The sequence below is a fragment of the Chenopodium album genome, chromosome 13 (assembly GCF_948465745.1).
Source record: "Chenopodium album chromosome 13, dcCheAlbu1.1, whole genome shotgun sequence".
Lineage (NCBI taxonomy): Eukaryota > Viridiplantae > Streptophyta > Magnoliopsida > Caryophyllales > Amaranthaceae > Chenopodium > Chenopodium album.
Genome location: NC_137846.1, coordinates 8,988,803 through 9,006,585, shown reverse-complemented (window position 1 = coordinate 9,006,585; position 17,783 = coordinate 8,988,803). Strand labels below are relative to the sequence as shown.

The 17,783-nt window shown below is 31.4% G+C and overlaps 1 protein-coding gene across 1 annotated transcript; it reads right to left on the bottom strand.

The window, feature by feature from the left end:
• Positions 1-16,464: 16,464 nt before the first annotated feature.
• On the bottom strand, positions 16,465-17,160 carry LOC145575166 (putative mitochondrial protein AtMg00310). The gene has a single exon (XM_081633070.1). The coding sequence runs from the start codon at positions 17,158-17,160 to the stop codon at positions 16,465-16,467; it is 696 nt and encodes a 231-aa protein (XP_081489196.1).
• Between the last annotated feature and the right edge of the window lie 623 nt (positions 17,161-17,783).

Sequence of the window (17,783 nt, the reverse complement as noted above, 5' to 3'; positions counted from 1 at the left end):
TTTTTTGTGTTCAGTTGATTGATTTGTCATTTGGTATGAGTTCTATTCATCATGAGTATATTAACTTGGATGCTGAGTTCTTCAGTCTGAGACTTTGAACTATATTGTGTTTTAATTAAGTTTATAACTGAAAGACTCTGGGGTTCGTTCCGACTAAAATACAGTATCGTAACTCTCTGAAAGTGCAGTGTAATAACTGATAACTCTCAGAGAGTTGGGAGGTACAGACTACTTCTAGACCATCTTAAATACGACCACATAAATAGTAATACGTCGTATTACAATTATAGCCTTATTAGACACTTAACAAATGCCTCACAGTTAGGCATTACAACTTCCTCCGAAGTCATCACCACAAAGTGTATGATCAAGATATAAGATGATTTTTTTTTTAAAGGACAAGGGTATTTAATAGAATGACTGAAATAAGCAATTTAAAACTGTGATGTGTGAGTGTGTGACGCAGAGTTGCAGCTTGCAGGTCCAAAAACAAAATTAATTAAGAAATCATTACCTAAGTCTCCGTTCTCTTCACCTTATTTTTGCTGAACTGAAATTAATTTTACTGAAACAAAATTATATTTGCTGAACTTAAATTATTTATACTGAACTTAATTAATTTTAAAATTATTTTGCTGAACTGAAATTATTTTTACTGATTTTCTATTATAATTCTTCTTTAAGAAAACTTATTTTTACTAAATTGAACTTATTTTTACTGAATTGAAATTATTTTTATTGACCTGAAATTAATTTTACTGAACTGAACTTATTTTTACTGAATTGAAATTATTTTTACTTAATATTATTTTTTTAAGGTGAAGAGAACAGGGCCTTAATCTAAGCCCCGTTCACTTCACCTTATTTTTGCTGAACTGAAATTACTTTTACTGAAACAAAATTATATTTGCTGAACTTAAATTATTTTTACTAAACTTAAATTACTTTTACTGAACTTAAATTAACTTTACTGAACTGAAATTATTTTTACTGATTTTCTATTATAATTCTTCTTTAAGAAAAATGAATTTTACTGAATTGAAATTAAATTATTTTCACTGAACTAAAATTATTTTTACTGAACTGATTTTATTTTTACCGAACTGAAATTATTTTTACTTAATATTATTTTTTTTAAGGTGAAGCATGTTCACATTTACTTAATTTCAGTTCAGTTCAGTTCAGCTCCAATCAGTTCATTCAATTCAACTCCTAATTTCCCTCTCTCATAAAATATTCATTTCAGCTCAGTTTAGTTCAGTTCAGCTCCAATCAATTCAGTTCAGCTCAGTTCAGTAAATGTAAACAGGCCCTAAGTATTACTAAATGTACGAAGCATCTCCAATGGTGTTTTTTAAGGACTTGCTGCAAATATGAAAAATAATAAAAGTGTTGCTTAACCATGAGAGCACTATTGAAATACTTGCTTCAGCAGTACAGCTGAGTTAAGCTACACTGCTTGGAAATATTAAACATTTATAAATTAAATTAAAAATATCATTTTTTATCTTTTTCTAAAAAAATAAATATTAAAATATTATTTTCATCATTATCAACTGACATATAGATAAGTGATATTGACTTTTTTTTTTTGGTGAGAAGATTTTTTTTTTTCAATAGGAGTTTACAAGACAATAGGTTTCACGTAACAAATTCACTCATAATGTAATGATTGTAATTTGTAAACCGTATCTTTCACTTTTCGTAGTTCTTTTTTTATTTTTACAATTTTTAAATAAAAATAATATTGATGTGGCAAATCAAGCTACAACTATCATTGGATTACTTTGTAGCTTAAAAAAGGTATAGCTCTAAAAGTTGACATAGCAAAGCAAGCTACAAGCCTTTGTAGCTTACCATTGATGATGCTCTAATTATGTGGGATGGTAGACACCTAATTGTAATTTATCAAGACCAACAGCCCTACTGAGATAATTTACGAAATGGTATAATTTCACAATACATGGGCTATTCTTTAAAAAAAATTAAAATAATTAAAGCTAAATCTTAACCGTATTATTGTGAAAAAAATAGTACTCCGCACTTCATATAATATTAGGTACTAATAAAACTTTTAACATGAAGGTAATATAATTTTACATAATTTAGGTTCTATGAATACCGCTTCTAATACAATTCTATCTTAAGGCTACTTAAAATCCTACTTATATCTAAATAGGGTCTGCATGAATTTACAGTACATTATTACGGAGTACAATTCTATCTTCTACATACACAACTTTAGAACCCAAATTATATCAAATAATTTTACATAATCTTGAACTTTAATACAATTCTATCTCATTCCCAACTTATTAGAATCATAAGTCTACCTAATTAAGTCTGCTCCCCTCCTCATAAAACTATAAGTATAGGTTCAATTCATCCAACCTATTCATACAACCAGAAATCAGAAAAACACAACACATACAATGACTCGTCAACTTTTCCTCGTTTCGGCTTTGGTCTTCATCCTTTCAATTTCTAGTGCATTCGCAGCTGATTCCCCTAACGTAGCATTCGTCAAAAAGACATGTAACGACGCTACAAACGTCACCCTATGCTTAAACACCCTCCTCCCTCAAGCCGGCCGCATCAACAGCCACCCCAAAAAGGCCACCAATCTCTCTATTATGGCGAGGTTCAAACCGCCTCTAGCAAACTTACACACCAAGCTAAACAACCTAACCTTAGATCCCATGAAGTTAGCTCCCTTAATGAATGTAGTACCATTATCGCCAACTCGGTCTTGGGATTGAACCAAGCATTGGAGAAAAGCAATCACTTGAACGGCGGTGATAAGCAGGAGAAGGAGTCGAAGAGGATGAGCATGATTAACGACGTAAGGAATGTGCTTAATGCTGTTAATCATTGTACAAGTTATGTGCAAAGTTCGCATGCTAGGGACGTGTTGATTAAACGGGTTCATGACATTGTTACGCCGCTTGATCAGCTTGCTACTAATGCTGTTGATCTCATTCATCACATGGTGTTTTAAGTAATTCTACTAATAGGATTATTACTTAGATTATTTCTACTATTACCATGCTTTTTAGGTTATTTGTTTACTTTTCTATGTACGTTTTTAATTTGTTATTTAATAATTAGAATTGCATTAATATGTAGTTCTATTAAACTATATTCATTGTTGATACTTATCACACGTTGCATGCAGGTGCAAACAAAGTTATTAGCTCTAATAATAAAGTATAGCAATAAAAACAATTTATGCAACTTAAAATTAAGTAATCCGTATTTAACTTTTATTATGGTATTTACACAATTTGAATCATGGATATGTCACTATTAAGATTATCTTCAAGTCAGATGATTTTGGGAATAATTTGTGAATTGATGATACAACCCCTTATTGGTTTTAATTATTAACTAGTTTTTTGCCCTGAGGATATCCCGGGTCATTACTTGTTTTTTTTTTTTTTTTTTTTTTTTAATTTTTTTTATAATTATAATTATTATTTTATAATGCTCAATGTTTAATGTTTAATTTGTCAATTTAATTAGATATTAGAGGGACGAACCTAAGAAATTCATGGTGGGCATATTTGATGTTTATGTTTGCTTTTTAATTGAATAATATATAATAAAAAAATAATAACATATCATGTAGGAGCATTGCGGTCAAATTAGAAAGCTACAACGCGCAATTTAAAAGAGGCATTGATAGTATGATGGTAAATGTCGTTCTTAAGTTTAATGGTTCAAATTATAACTCAGTCATTAATATGTCATTGCTCATGTGGCGCCACATATATCAAAAGGTGGATGACACATGGGGGATTTCCTGGAACCGGAGGAAAGCTCTAACCACTTGAGCTATTCCTCACTCTCATTACAGTATTGTTTGTAGTTTGGCATAACACGACATGATAATTAGCAAAATCTTGTACTCACAAATTAAAACTATAATATTTTAAAAAATTGTCTAAGTAATATGAATAATTGCTGTTGTACAAAATTGACAAAATTACTGAAGTGGTCATTTTCAAACCCCACCTAATTAATCATTTATCAATCAATGAAAGTGGAGCAACCATATACTACGATTAACAGTGTAATGTTAGTACAAAGTTTGTGATTTGTGTTCGTGACCTTTGCTTTTGACCCATCTATGTCTGATCATCCCTGTTCAACAATATAATAGTAATAATTATACTTATCAATTATTAGAAAGTTTACATTATACGAAAGAAATAATAGGTGTTAAAAAGAAAAACAAGTAAATGAGGCCATGATGATGTCAAGGTGATATCATAAATTCGTACTCATACTAAATTGAATCAAGAATAATTTAGACCTTATGGTTCAATAGTATATAATCAAGAAACCCTTGCTTGGTAATAGATTTTGCAAATTATATGATTTTGCATCTTTAAGGCCTTGTTTAATTCACCTTATTTTTACTTATTTCAGAAAAAATAAGTTCAGACTAGATCAGATCACAAAAAATAAATTCAGATCATAAAAAATAAATTCAGAACAGACCATCGTTTTATGTGCAGTTTTTTATCGCTAAATATCTATAATATCGTAATGAAAAATATTTATGAAAATCACATATTAATAAAATACACATTATTACAATTCTAAAAAACCTCACTTGATATATTTTTTTCCGTATACATTATCGTATATTTAAGGTCAAAGTTTGGTTAAATATGACATTCAGATCAAATTAGATCAGATCAGACCAAACTAGATCTGATAAGTAATAAATATACATATACATATATATACATATACATATATATATATATGTGTGTGTATATATATATTTATATATATGTGTATATATATATATATAACGGTTAATGTGCGGGACGAGCCTTTATTGTTCGCCAAGTCTAATCATAATTAATTTTTCTACAGCTTGATATTAAGCATACTCGTACCCGAATTATGAGTACATTCTCTAAATTCATATAATTATAATCACACTATAACAAACTACAATAAATATATCTTTAAACAATCAATTATCAAACAATCAACATAAATTGTCATTAAAAAATGTTGATCATGTCAGCTAAGTAAAATAGCCAATAATCGACCAGCAATCACCCCGATATTACGAATTACCATGAAAATTGAAGATATAAACTATGGGTTTTACTTGGTCGAAAAGCTAAGCATAAGCAAAACTCACACTTAACAAGAAGAAACAATGTTCAAGAAAGTCAAAAAATAATGTAGCATTATGAAATAAGACAATAAAAGTCAAATTAAGGAGCACTTAGTAGAATAAGTGAGCAATTAGTGAAAGTGTGTGGGAACCATGCCCAACAAACACAAAAGAATTTGAAAGAATGAAACCAAATAAGGATGAAAAGTGACCTAAAAACAAAGTTTTAATATAGTGCATTTGTAGTGGTGATCGAGGGGTTATTAATAGGTCCTCCAAGGCTGACTTTTTAAGGTCTCGTGATGCCGAAATATAAGCCATAAAATAGGGTTTGCTGTGTTTAACCCATTTTTGGTGGGCCAAATCATATCCTAAGCATAATAGTGTTTCCCACAAACTTGAAATTTGTGTCTACTATGCTCCAAATCTCTTTGCTTATATAAAGTTGATTTTGGCTAATATCTTAGGACTAGTAGGTCACATTTAGTTTTTGAAAGAAATTAAAGAAACATTTATAATTAAAAAGAGTTCAAAACAGGTTTCATTGGATTTAAATACGCTCTATACGTACGTGTTATAAAATTTTTAAATATATATGATAATCATTTAAAATTACACATATAAGAACATTTTAGGTATTTTATGTAAACATCTAACTTACTAAGAGTTGACTTATAGAATAAAGAACATTCATAAGTTATAAGTTATGTTGGACTAATGTATTCTTTTTCTTTCTTGATATAGAAGGTGATTTCATATTGAGTAATGAAAAAATACTACAAAATATTTGTCTCTTTTAGTTAAATTTGAAATAAAGAGACACATTAATATATACGAAGTATGTAAAATTCCTATTGCTCTATGGAGACTTCTTAACCACTCGAGTTTAGTTTTTTTGAAAGCTACTATAGGTTTGATTTTGGGACACCATATTTTCTAAATTTGTTACTCTGTATAAAGTTTATAATAGAGACTACCAATCTAATTCGAGGATATCTAACATTGGCTATATATATTTTGAAATCAATTAAAAACCTCCATCCCACTTTGTTATAAACTACAAGTATGTGCTTTGTATACATATAAGAAAATCGACATTGCTTTCTACTCTGATAAATATGCTATTAGTAACTAATTATACTTCGTATATCTTAAGTATACACACCAATGCCTTGCATAAAATTATGCATTCTAGATAAAGCAAAGTTATAAAAAAAAAAAAAAAAAAAAAAAAAAAAAAAAAAAAAAAAAAAAAAAAAAAAAAAAGTTGTTAATAACCCTTTCAAGGATTAGACTACGCATTACTGTATCACTTTTAAAAAAGAAGGTTCTATCTTCTCCTTCTTACCTTACGTATTGTCTAGGAGCAAGGGTCAACTTACCGACAATATAGTCTAGGTTTTTCCATTTTTTTTTTTTTGGTTATAATAATTAAGAATAATTACCTCCATATCAACCTAGAACAAGCTTGATATTGTTTAATAACGATGATTTATTGGAGGTTTGATCTACATTGTTAACAACCAAGGTAATGAGAAGTCAAAATATACAAATTTTTACGCTAATGTTATTCAGATTTAGTTGTCACATTATTTCAAATTATTCTATAAATCTGAATATAGACTATCCTAAACTGGCAATATGTATACCTTTTGAACTCCTAGTTAAACCATGAAAAATACTCAATTTAATATTTAGTAATAACTAATAAATTAAGCTGTGAAAAGTACAATATATGGCCTATAAATTCGGACAAAGGGAGTAAGAAATTATACCTGTTATGTAATGGATCAGGACCAGTAGGAACAACTCTTTTACTATTTCCAACAAAACCTTCAAAATCAGATGAAGTAGTATTACTACTACAACGACTCTTGAAGTAGTTGTCAACGTTAATCTCATCATTTGACACTCTTTCTTCTTGTTGTGGTTGTTTCTGATGAGTAGCATGATCTACTACTACTGCTGATCTCTCCATAAGTTGATATCCACCACGACGGCTTCCCAATACTTGTGTATGCAAACATGAAGTGATGCTGGCCAAGATCACTAACATGCACAAAACTCGACGATGGTGTAGATGAACAAGCATTATATTGTGCTATTGTGAGGAAGAATAGAAGGGAAAATGGGTTGACTAGAGGAGGGAAGTTATGAAGTAAAATATGAAAAAAAAATTGTGTGAAGAAAGTTAGAGGAATGATCATAGTTAGAAGAAGGTAAGAATAGGTCAAAAATATTCTACTAGACGAAGTATTATAACAAATTAAAGTGTTTGAACATTTTGGGCGGTTAAGAATTGGAGTTATGACTTGAGACTTGCACAAATAATATTGGCCTAAAAGTCAAATCGGCTGTTTGTTGTTAAAAAGTATGATATCAAGTGTGTCGTGTGTCTGTGTTTTTAAAGGATTTTCATTGTGCGAGGAAGTGAGCTATGGAACATAATTCCAAAAGTATGCTCTTTTGATTGACTGAACTGAATTGGATTGAATATTTTATGAGAGAAGAAAATAAAGAATTAAATTCAACTGAACAGAACTGAAAATAAGCTGAAGAGAGCAGGTCCTAAGTATTAATTTTTGTATTATATACTAAGTTCCTTTTTTTCTTTTGAGAAATTATACCAAGTTCCTTTTAGTCATATCATTACAAAGAATAAAAGAAAACAAACTATTATCTCTGTAATGCCTACTTCAGCTTGTATGACTATTATCACCCCTTATATTATTGACGAAGTAACTCCTTTAACACTGATCAAGTATATAACTATATATGTCATCAAGTGAGATAACATTTTGATGACATATATAGTTATATACTAATTAAAGTACTATTATTCACCTTAATACCAAGGTACCTTTTACTAATTATTCCAAACGAGTCCTGATGAGGCGTATATACATTTTTTTTTTTGGTGTTTAGAGAACCATAAGGACGGTTGATGAGAATCAATACCAAGATCACCTGGACAGGGAAGGCAGCTCTAGCCATTCACTTGAGGCATATATATTAATTAACTTATTATTCACCTTAATACCAAGGTTGCATATATAACAAGGTTGCACATGACATTTTAATACCAAGATTGCATCCAAAAAACAATCCATATTATTCACCTTAATTATATCACAAATTCTTATACGGCCAGCCATTATAGGAGTTACTTCGTTAGTATAATAGGGGTTACTTGGTCAGTGTTAAAGGAGTTACTTCGTCAATGATATAAGGGGTTACTCGGTGAGTATTACAAATTTACAAGGATTATCTGATCAATGTTACAAAAATTACTTTGTTTTTATAAGTACACGATATGGCCAGCCACACACAAGACGGATTATAATTATGTACGCTTCCATTTTGCTTTTAACCCAGTCGTATGCAACCTTGGTTTTTTATAGCTTAGGTGGAATTGGGTTATAATCTTATAGTGCTGTGTTTTTAGATATATTGATGACGTGGCTCAACTAATCTACCATTTCTTTTGTGATGAACTAATTATTAGTAGATGAAACCCGTACGACGCACGGTTTGTTAGTATTTTTGTAAAAAATATTTTTATATTTATGTGATTAAAATTGTTATTATATTAGTTTTAAAATATTATGTGTCATTTGAATTATTTAATTGTAAAAGAAATTAATAATCTCTTATTTAATTGGTTACCACTTAAATTTATATTCCTACCTGGCGCATTAAGAAAATTAAATCCTACGTGGCTCTCTAAAAACTCGGGGAAAAACTCCCCTTTATATATATATATATATATATATATATATATATATATATATATATATATATATATATATATATATACTAGATGTAAGCTCGTGCGATGCACGCTTCTAATAATCATTTTATTTAATTTAAAATTGTGTATATTTATGAAGATCATTCATTAAATATATGGATAAAATTCATAATATCATAAGATAATTTTTTAATTTTAACACTAAAGTTATCTTTTGTTGTATTATTTATTTTATGTGACGCTTGAATTTAAAATCCCAAACCTTATTCACTAATTTTGCTTATGTGACAATTTAAATTTTTAATTCAAAAAAGAAATGACAAATCTCGTTTTTTATTGATCAAAATAAGTCTTTTGCCTATGCGTTTATTTAATATACTCGTTCTGTTTAAAATGTTAGTCTCATTTATAATCGTTTAACTATAAAATGTAACACTCTAGAAATTCCTTTCTTTTAAAATACCTGTTTTGCCCTGTTTATTATTTTAATTAGGAATATCTAAGACATTACCGCCACCGTGAAAACGGCTAAGGCAACTATCAAAGACACACAGCGGAAGACTAATTTCAAAACAAGTCAACTTGAAAAGTCAATCAACGAAAGTAAAGTTAAATGAAGTAAAATAAAATCAACCTACAACTTGGAACCATTATAGGCACTTATTAAAACCAAACCAACTTCAAAACTTTTGCGTTAGTCATTGCGTTAGTCATGCATAATAATAATAATATCATAAATAATTAAAGCATTAAACACATCATATACTTATGGAAACTAGCATGATTCGCTCTTCACTCATGCCCATTCATGAATATGTTTCATCACCTGAAAAGCTTCTCTCTACTTGTTTCCACTACTCTCCATTAAAAATGGGTCATCATAGGGCCAAGATAAAGACAAGGCTAACACACACACAAAACACACAATCAACAAAGCTGAGTACATAAGCGTAATTAACACACTATCGTTGATTACCTATCAACACACAACTTACCTTGTTGCACCTGTTTTTCAAGCATACAACATTCAACAAAACTTCTCACTAGACAACTACATAATTTTTTTAGCGTTGATTACGCATCGAACGGGTTTCCCACTAACCTCCCCCAATAAATTGAGGTTATTGACACGGGAGCTAACCGTGCCAGCATCAAAAACCACTCGTAAGTGGCGGAATTCCTGCGCATAATAAGTGGCGGAATTCTAATAGAAGTTATGATCAAATATAAAGTCACATAACTCCCCCCATATGTTCATACTCAAGGTATATACGTTCCAAGAGTTTTGGTGCGTAATCTCTTTCACTTTACGTCATTTACAGATTATTAGTTTTGGTGATGACTCTCAAACCATAATCATTCAATCAACAATAATTATTCCGACAATCAAACATACCAATTTAATTTTTGAATAATTAGTGACCACATAATATGTAATGTTGAACCATTTTTAATTCTATCTCGGTGCCAATGACACCTTAAACGCATAAAGCGCCACAAATCCTATCCCTCGGTGTTAAAAACACCTTAAGTGCACTAAGGCACCAACATACAATTTAATCCTCGTGTACATAGACACTTATATAGCTCCTTTCTCATGCTTAAAGCATCAATAAAAATTATATGAACCATAATAAAATTCCCTTTTAATATTCCAAACCAAATTAAACATTTAGTTTAATTAAACATGCTCTCTATCATGCCATAAATAAAAGTGTGGTTCACATACAATATTCCAAACTATTATTTTCCATCCCTTAATCCATTACAAATAAATCATGCTTCATAATTCAATCACCAATAACATCGAAATCATAATTTCCATTCCAAATCTAGGATGATACTACTTGTAATCAATTAAACACATTCAGCATGCTACTACATCAATAAAATTATGCTAAGTACGCGAACATACCTTGTATACGATCTTAATATCGCCACAACTAATAGAAATCACTCACTTTAAAGTCTCCTACAATTTAAAATCATAGAAGAGTATTAAAATCCTCTCTACACAAATTTCCAGCAATATATACTATTATAAAACCCCTCATAATTTAATTAAAATAAGCTGAAATTATATTTAAAACATCATACTTTAATCCCAATTAATGGGTACTTGAAATTCCTTAAAGAAACTTGATTTTTAATGCACTACCAAAAATTCCAGCATTATATTTTAATGAAAACTTGCTGTAATTTAGCCTTAAAACACTTTAATCAAAGGTTTAAACCATTATATATCATAATCCTTCAATAATTCATAATTCAAGAACCTAGGGTTTCAAAAATTGGAGCTTTTCAATTAAAAATAAATTCTGAAAATTAATTAACATAAAACTCATAATCAAACATCAAAAATCAAGTTACAAAACTCATAATTAATAATTAGATGTAGGATTAAACAAATTTTTAAAACAAAGTTTTAATTTTTTTTTTGTTCGAAAAAGGTGGCTGGCCGGCCACCACTGTCGGCTACCGCCAGCTGCCGGTTGGTGCTACTGGTGGCTGGCGTAACCGGCAGGTGGTGGTGGTGGTCGGCGGTGAGGAGGAGTTGAAAAGGGGAAGGGGAAAAAGAGAAAGAAAAAGAAAAAGAAAAATAAAGAGAAAGGGAGAGAAGTTTACCTTGGGTTTTCTCCACTCTGGACAAAGTTTAATTTGCCTCAAGTGTTGAATATTTAACCCCTTCTCTAGAAACCCTTCTCTCTATAATTTTCTTTTTTTTTTTATCTTTCCTAATCCCTTCCCTAATAAAACTTTACTAAAATAAAACTTTCTTAAATTAAATCCCAACTTAAAATAAAATAATTAATTAAATGAACTTTCCTTTTATAAAATATTTCTAAATTTATTAAAATGAATAATTAAAATACTTTAAATAAAATATTTTAATTTAATTAAATACTTCTCAAAATACTTATTTTAATTAAAATACGTATAAAAATACGAGGTATTACATAAAACATTATGGAAAATTAGACATATGAGATTTAGTTTTATTCATCTCGATGAGTATATTATTAAAATCAAACTTTTACAATATTTTCTAAGGAGAGATTAAAGATATTTGCGATTAAAAATTTGCATCTATATATGTAAAAAAGATAATTATTACTTATTATTTTTTTTAGTGAAGATAATTATTGGTTTTTAAAAATATTTAAATTTGAATTATTCTCTATTCATTGTTTTTACTCGTGTGTCCAAATTCTTAAATCTTATTCGTCACTTTTGCTTAGGTGGCGAGTAAATTTTTTAATTCTAAAATAAATTATTAATCTAATTTTTCATTGGACAAAATAATACCTTTTCTTATGTAGCACGCCAAATGCTCTCGAAAAATGCCTACTTTATTTATATATACTAGATGTAAGCCCGTGCATGCACGGTTCTAGTAAATCATTTTATTTAATTTAAAATTTTGTAAATTTATGAAGATCATTCATTAAATATATGGATAAAATTCCTAATATCATAAGATAATTTTTTAATTTTAACCCTAAAGTTATCTTTTGTTGTTTTATTTATTTTATGTGATGCTTGAATTTAAAATCCCAAACCTTATTTACTAATTTTGCTTATGTGACAATTTAAACTTTTAATTCAAAAAAGAAATGATAAATCTCGTTTTTTTTATTGATCAAAATAAGTCTTTTGCCTATGCGTTTATTTAATATACTCATCTGTTTAAAATGTTAGTCTCATTTATAATCGTTTAACTATTAAAATTATGGGGAATTAGTCATATGAGATATAGTTTTATTCGTCTCGATGAGTACATTATTAAAATCAAACTTTTTAAATATTTGTTAGGGAGAGATTAAAGATATTTGCGATCAAAAATTTGCATCCATATATGTAAAAAAGATAATTATTACTTTTTTTTTGAGAAGATAATTATTGGTTTTTAAAAATAATTTAAATTTTAATTATTCTCTATTTGTTGTTTTTACCCATGTGTCAAAATTCTTAAATCTTATTCGTCACTTTTGCTTAGGTGGCGAGTAAATTTTTTAATTCTAAAATAAATTATTAATCTAATTTTTCATTGGACAAAATAATACATTTTCTTATGTGGCGCGTCAAATGCTCCCGAAAAATGCCTACTTTATTTACATATATATATTAGATTAGATTAGATTAGATTTAAATAAAATTAAAAATTTTATCATAAATACTTTTAAAATCGGATCAAGAAGTGGCCAGAGGAATTTTAGGATCTTTTCAAAGCATGCATGTTTGACGGCTTTAAGTAAACAGATTTCATTGAATTTTGAGAATACAAATTTTAACAAGCAAACTACTTAACTACTTAAAAAAAATAAAAAAAAACTACTTAACAAATTTATACAGTAAGATTTTAATTGGGAACTTCCTATTCTAACGCATAGAATAATAAACCTACTAACAAGTGTAACAACCACTAGTCAAGTGTATATTAGCCTGATATATATAGCATCCTAATTTACTGCTGATAATTAGCACATATTACTAAATATTAGTGATAAACTTTGAATTAATCATTCAACATCCATCACTATATAATAATATCTTTAAATTCTCTCCCTAAGACCAAAAAAATAAATATTCATTAGATCTGACTTAAGTAGTTTTGAGTCAGGGTTAATATTGTGCATTATAGGTTTTTATATTGCCTTTGTGGCTCATTCAAACAAAAAATGAATGAATGGCGAACTAAGTCAGCACATATAAAAGCTAGTGTCCTCTTGATTATAATTTTTGTATCTTTTGTTGGGTGGATGTTTTTCTTATGTAGTTTATTGGTGTTACTTTTAGACGAAAATGAACACTACGATGGTATTAAACAAGTCTTCGGTGGCATGAGCTACACACCCCGCTGCATCATTGCCGGCATCAACCTTCTGCTCTATATATTTGTTTATTCGTTATTCAATTTGTTCATTAATGCCTTAAAATGCTTGATGGATTGTGAGGTTAACGGTCGAAATTTTATGTTATTCTACTTTTGGTTGCAGTTTATAAGTATTTACACTTTTCGATCAACTATCGAAATTACGAAAGAATCGAAATTCATTGGAATATTAAGCTTGCCTATTATGAGTTTTTGTGGGGCGGAATTTAATAGGATTCAAGGATTGTGTATTGGAGAGCCAGTTCCAAACTACGGATATTTTAAGTTTGTGATGGGTGCTTCAGTTTGCACTGCATATTATATGTATCGATTCGAATCAACAACTCGTTTTTTGATGGTGCTATCGACTTGTGTTATCCTCGCTTTTTTATATGGCAATTATTTCAACGCTAGTGATGAACACGCCGAAGACCCCCTAGGAGATCAAAGTGTACCATCAACTTTCTTTAGGGAATCAATGCATTCTTTCTAGCTATGGTGATAGATCAAGTTGCCCTAGCCCTAACTAGAAAATTATCCAAAATTTATAATACGTATAATTTATAGTGGTTCATATGTACTTCTTCGCATATGATTAGAGTTATTCAAACATATAACTTTATTAATAACTAGTTTAATTCTGTGTGTTGCATGGCTTAAATAGATATTATTTGTTTAAAATAGTTGTCAATATTCTATATTTGAAATTTGAAAAAGGCGTAATCATAATCTCATTAATTAATTTTGAATGAAATATTGTGTTTGTTCAGTTTTAGAGCTTAGGAGGGAAAAAATAGGGGGAAAAAAATGATGATGTCAAAAATAGTTTTGGCGGGAAAATTTTTCATAAGAAGTCGACAAGTGTCTCTTAATGATGTCAGCATGTTTTGTTTTAGTAATAGTTAATAGATATTGTCATATGTTAATGTCGTCGGTTTAATATAATGTTCTCTTTCTAAAACAACTCCTAAGTTTGATTAATCTCTATAAATAAAAGATTATTAAAGGAGAAAGAAGTGGAAGCATACAAAAACTGATGGGTAGCATATACGGAAGAGGTGATAAAATAATTGAATCGGGTCTAGCCATAACATCATATTTCATGTCCAAACCCGCAAAAAGAAGCAAATTTGTTGGGCCAAATTGATATTTCGGGCCGAGTTCGGGAGTTTAACTAAAAATGCATTTTTAGACTTGTCTAAACCTACCCTATTTTCGAGCCGGATCGTGCTAGACTAACGGGTCGACCGATATTGATCACCCATAATAGGACCCTCCAAAAGGTTTGAGTTTGCATGGCCTCAACTATAACTCTAGCTATAAGACACAATTGTTGTGTCGTGTAGCATGGCCCATATGTGGGCCAACCTTTATTGTGTGTGTGTGTGTGTGTTTTTTTTTTTGACAAAGGATACAAACAAATTACATATTAATACTAAAGCAAATAGAGTTAACCGTCTCTTCTCCTGCAATTAGATGAGCTCTGTGGACGCGCTGACAATTCGCCTTCTGAATAGTACAAAACCGAAAGCTTAAGCCAAATTGTAAAATCCTCCGAATAAGCCATATGTAAGTGACATTACCTTGCCCCTCTCCACGAAGTAGGGTGACAAGATTATATGAATCAGTAAAAACCATGAGAGACAGAAACCCACGTTCAAAAGCCCACTGTAGCCCATACATGCAATCCAACGCCTCTGCATGTAAAGATGAAGAACAAACCCCGAAATTTCTACCTCCACTGATCCGATCATCCAGTGGGTCATCATTATCCAAGCACCATCTCATTCATGCGTGTTGAGAATCTTTGAACCAAGAGCCATCTATTTGAAGATCCCATAGGAAGTCAGGCCAAGCTGAGCAAAGTAAAGCCCAGGCAGAGAAAAGGCACCGCCATTTGTCATCGCAGTATTAGGAGAACTAGCCAGGGTATCTGAGTCGACAAAGGTTGAATGATTATCCATGACCTCCGCAAACAGAGAATCAAAAGGGCGGGACGCAGAAGAATCCCTAAAGATTCTGGAAATACGACATAACCACAAGCTCCAAAGAGTACCGACGAAGGTACCTAAGCGAGTACTAGAAGGTCCATCCTGACTGATAAAAAGTCGGATATAATCTTGGATTCAATCTGAGAGATAAAGGTGTCCATTAAATTCTGAGCGAATGCCGAGGCATCCACCCCTCCAAACCGATCATGCACAAAAGGACATTCTGAAAAGGTGTTGTAAATCCTCCAGTTCCGAACGACAGAGGTCACAGAAGACGTCTTGAATCGGAACTCCTCTATGATTGAGTTCCACCTTGACCGCAAGAGCGCGGTGAAGCAGTTTCCATAAGAAAAACTTCCATTTAGGTTGCAGCTGGAGAGACCAAAGGAACTTCCAGAAAGAGTCAGTAGCGGATAGAGTGGAAGCAGGAGAAAGTTGTTGTTGAAGCATAGCATAAACCAGTTTTAACCGAGTACTTTCCACAATGGGTACTCGCCCAATTCTAAGTCGTATCAGGGACCTTCATTGCCAGGATTGCAGCAGCATCTGCTGGAACAAAATAATCGACAACTTTAGTAGTATCCCACCCCATCGTATGATGGTTGATGAAAAAACTGATAGTATGAGGAGCCACATTTTACAAAGGAATTCCAGGTTTGAACTCAGGAACGCTGCCATTGACCCACTTAGTTGACCTAGCTAGAGTGGACTAGTCATTACCAATTTTCCAGTTACAACCGTGTTTTAGAAGAGTGCTCGCCTTAAGTAACCCTCGTAGGCCATAAGAATGCCAACCAGAATAAAGGGGTCGAGTACTAGGGTTGTTGGAAAGAAAGGTCGTTCGGGCACCAAAAACTTTAGAGACAAGCAACTGCAGGTTGGTAAATAGTCTCCAAACCTGTTTCATTAGCAACGCCTTGTTTAAGGACGACAAGCAGCGAATGCCCAAGCCACCCAACCCGTGAGGAAGATGCATGGTGTCCTTATTAACCCAATGCATGCCTTTATTATCATAATGGGCCCAGAAGAAGCACATGAGCAAGGAATCTATTTTCCCAATTACGGAGACCGGCAGCTCAAAGCACGCAAGCACATGGGAGGCCATTGCAACAAGGATTGAGTTAATGAAAATTAACTTCTGCGATTGTGAAAGCCGGATTGCATTTAAACAATGGATTCTTCTAATAATTTTGTCGATGATGAATTGGAAGTGATCTTTCTTTTTTCCGATGAAGTCGATTGGAGCCCCCAGGTGATGGTCGAACACTTTAACATGCTTCATTTGGAATATTGATTTGAACCCATCCTGGGAAGGCAGACCGAAATTCGGGCTAAACTTAATTAAAGATTTTGATAGGTTTAGCTCCTCTCCAGAAATCTTAGTAAACCTTTGAATGATCTGCATGATATTAGTATAGGAAGCAGTCGTAGGCTGAAAAAAGATGATAGCATCATCCGCAAAGAATAGATGGGAGATAGCAGGGCTTGTTCTGGAAAGCTTGATTCCCTAAAAAAGCCTTAAATCCTGTCCTAGATGCAGCATACGAGAGAAAATATCCATGCAGAATAGGGAAAGATACGGTGAGATAGGATCACTTTGGCGAAGACCACATTGTGGCTTAAAGGTGTCCGAGGTAGTGCCGTTGACCAAGGGCTTGTAAGTAACCGTGGCAAGGCACTGTTGGATCATCTGTAACCAACAAGCCGGAAACCCGTAGGCTTTTAAAACCTGCAAAAGAAAACTCCAATGAACTCTGTCGTAAGCTTTGCTCATATTAATTTTAATCGAAGCAAGCCAATTAGTGCCAGTTTTTGAGCCATTAATTTTCTCCATCAGTTCATGGCTTAGCAAAATATTATCCGTCATAACACGGCCTTGAACAAAGGCATGTTGAGAATCCGAGATGAGAAGAGGGAGATACTGGCGTAACCTGGCCACCAAGCATTTTGACGCGCATTTATACACTGTATTGCAAAGGCTAATCAGTCGTAAATGCCCCATCTCTGTTGGGGTACCAATCTTAGGAA